The sequence below is a fragment of the Apium graveolens genome, chromosome 6 (genome assembly GCF_009905375.1).
Source record: "Apium graveolens cultivar Ventura chromosome 6, ASM990537v1, whole genome shotgun sequence".
NCBI classification, from domain to species: Eukaryota; Viridiplantae; Streptophyta; class Magnoliopsida; order Apiales; family Apiaceae; genus Apium; species Apium graveolens.
This window is the reverse complement of record NC_133652.1, coordinates 262,079,136-262,082,616: the sequence shown is the minus strand read 5'-3', so window position 1 is coordinate 262,082,616 and position 3,481 is coordinate 262,079,136. Positions and strand designations below refer to the sequence as shown.

Genomic DNA, 3,481 nt, shown 5'->3' with positions numbered 1-3,481 from the left:
TCGAATCGAGCACATGTATGTAACCCTTCCAAGGAAGGGTAAAAATGACATTATATATAGAACATAGTGAAATATTCTATATATAACATATAACATAATTAAATATAAATAAACCAAATCCTATTTATTCTAACTCATTTTAGATCCGACCGTAATAGGATTTTCGGGATAAGGACTAAGCTGGAAGAAAAGAAGGGATATTGGCCGGAGTAAATGCCCATGGTCATTTGGTCTTACAACACAACTCCGAGATCAACCATAGGAGAGTCCCATTTTTTACTAACTTACCGGTATGAGGCTAAGGTTCCCGTAGAGGTGGGAGCTGGATCTCTGCGAAGGGATTTATTCATCAAAGAAGATGAAGAAGTTAATCAAAGGCTCTACTTGTATTTGATGGACGAAGCTAGAATGAATTCTCAGTTGAAGCTTGCTGCATATCAGCAAAGAATAGCAAGGTATTATAATAAGAAGGTGAAGTTTGTGCCCTATAAGGTGGGAGATCTTGTGTTGCAAAAAGTCATGCCGAATACTAAAATAGCTCAGCATGGGTTGCTTGGATCTAATTGGGAAGGACCATACAAGGTCAAGGCTATACTTTGGAAGGGGACCTATCGCTTGGACGATTTGGGTGGCCAGCTTATTCCTCGGGCTTGGAATGCAGAGCACTTGTGAAAGTATTATCAGTAGGGTGTGGCTTTGGGCCCCTCATTTTTATGATTGATTTCTATGTAATATACTAGTAGCAAATAAATTCCTCCAAGCATAGGGTGGTAGTATACATTACTACAAACCTTGGAACTAGATGAAGGATAATTTTTTCAAATAATTTCCCCATAAAGCATAGTAGCCATGGGACTGGTGTAATTTCCACACTAGAGCGCATTATCAATAAAAGAAAAAAGTTGCTTCAATTGTTTTGTTTACTTGGAATTTATACTCTAAGAGAAAGTTAGGGCGCTCCCTAATAGAGAAGTACCTTAATGATGAAGGAAAAGTTATTTATACTACACAAATAAAAGATATCCATGATGTAATATGATAGTTGAATTCCATATATGTACTAAGGGACGCGCCCTAAATCAGAAGTTGTAAAATCTCCTAATATCTGCTAAGACCAGAGGCGCGCCCTATGGGAAGGCGCACCATGATCAATATGGCTTGAAAAAATATGGTGTTACAAATGAAAAATGGACAATAATGGTGGGATTCATTTTTTAGCTTAGCTTTGAAAGGGTAATACGTTAGGATATTAAGGCGCGCTTTTACAGTAGGATGCTCCTCACACTTCTACGTACTTAGCAAATTTTGACAGGGCGAAAATAAAAAGAATGCGATTATTATGGTAAAACATTTGTAGAAAATGCTAAGATAAATAACACAGGGCGCGCCCTAAAGGTAGAGACGCCTTGGCGAATTTCCTCAGAATTTTTTTTATGTGAGAATCTTAAAAAATCACTTTCTGATATTAGTACGCGTCGTAAGAAAATATTTTCTAAGATTTAAGGCGTGCCTTAACCATGAAGGTGTACCATTTGTGTGGTACCTGGAAAATTTTACTTACAAAAATCACCCTTGAATACTTGTCGAAAGAAAGAAAGTTGGGTAAACCCATATAACTGTCATAATGCAGAATAAGAAATAGAAAAATATTTAGTCTTACAATTTTGCACAGCATCAAAAGAGGACTAGCACCTCAAAGTATTTAGAAAGTCAAAATTAAAAGGAAAAGATTAAACAAGAAGCTTGGGGCGCGCCCTCAACATTCTCAGTTGGAGGAATGGACTGAAGAGGAATCGTAGGGTCAACCTCAGGCGCGTCCTTAGAAGCCTCCTCAGTAGGTGCGCCTTCAGCTTCTTCCTCTTCCAGTCCAAGCTTTACCCTTCTTGCTTTGATCTCTGCAGTATATTCTTTCTTGAACTATGTCATTTCAGCAACTGTCTCTTCCCCAAACTTCTCAAAGGTGTAGTCAGGGTCGTTGGCCATGAACCCAACCCTGTAGAAATGAATGCCATTGGCAAAAGCCTCATCAGTAGTCTCCCTCTTCTCATCAGGCCACCCATCTTTTTTCTACCCTTCGAGGTATTTGATCCTCATATTTGCTTCTCCTAGCTCAGTATGAAGAGAGATAGCCTTCTTGTTGGCAATTTCAAGTTGAGAATTTACGTTAGCCACCTCATCTTTGAGAAAAGAGATTTCAGAATCCTAGGCCTTGATGTCCTTAGAATGGATAAAGTCTTTGTCCTTCAGAATATTCTGTAAAATGTTGTTGTCACCCTGTAGCCTTTTATGGCGCGCCTTCTCTTCCAAAAACTTATCCACCACTTGATTAGAATGAATGAATATCTGATAAGAAGCCTTAATTGGAGCCCTGCAGCATCCTTCAGGCTCATGGCTCTCCATTGCTCCACCTTCTTATTTGTGACATGAAGAGAACCTAAAGGACCAAGGAAGTTCAAAGCAGCAGAAGATCCGAAAGGCGCGTCCCTTGGCCTCTTGGGTGCACCCTGCTTTTCGTTCAGATAAATGATTTGCCTTTTTGGGACAGGAACAGCTTGAGGAATAGGAGCTGGAGTAGGTGTGGATATTTAGGCCTTGGTAGCATCTTTCTTTAGTTTGGGCTTGGGTTTGTCGCTACGACGCGCCCCGAACGACTTGGGAATCCTGGGAGGAGCCATTTCTGCATAAGACATATGAAAAATATTAGTGAACATAGCAACAAGGTGCGCCTACACTTTGGGGTTTGCCCAAACAATATCGAATCTGCTAATGAAGGCTCAAAGCATATGATATGCAAAGAAGCAGCAGGTAAAGATAAAGGTGGGTACAAAATATATAAAGTAAAATGTGTAATCTTTGAATAAAGAATCTAAGGTGACAATAAAAGAATAAGGTGCCCTGACAAAGGACGCGCCCTCATCCAGAAATATTAAACTAATATTGATGAAATACGATGTGCAACGTTGAAACTAGCAAGGAATTTTACAAACAACATAATTTTCTTAAGTCAAGTAATGAAGACGCACCCAAAATGGAAGGCGCGCCATTAAAACCTAAAATAATCAAACCTATAGGAACCTCGCTTTGAAGGGAGCTGTCTTCTAATTCTTCCTCCTCCTCTTCAATTTCTTCATCACTATCTATGTCAATGACGCGAAAGACGGGGTTACCTTTTTTAAATTTTATGTATCTACACTTTGTTCCCACTTGGTCAGAAAAGATTTCAACTCGCATACAATTGTCTTGGTAACCAATGTTTATAAGTTTCATCTATCAGCAGCCACCCTAAAGGGAGCTTTTGCCCGCCTTTTAGGTGCGCCCTCAAGCTCCTTCACCACTAGTTTGTCTAAATAAAAAAAAAGAGTTATAAGAGACAAAGAATAAGTACAGATAAGCCAAGAAAGGAAAATGAAAGAGGCGTGCCCTTACTTGGAGATGTGTTGAATCGAATCCTTATCCTGGGAACATCATACAAGTAGAAAAA

General features: G+C 39.3%; 1 protein-coding gene across 1 annotated transcript; it reads left to right on the top strand.

Annotated features, from left to right (window-relative positions):
• Positions 1–219: 219 nt before the first annotated feature.
• On the top strand, positions 220–672 carry LOC141665961 (uncharacterized). The gene has a single exon (XM_074471949.1). The coding sequence runs from the start codon at positions 220–222 to the stop codon at positions 670–672; it is 453 nt and encodes a 150-aa protein (XP_074328050.1).
• Positions 673–3,481: the final 2,809 nt, after the last annotated feature.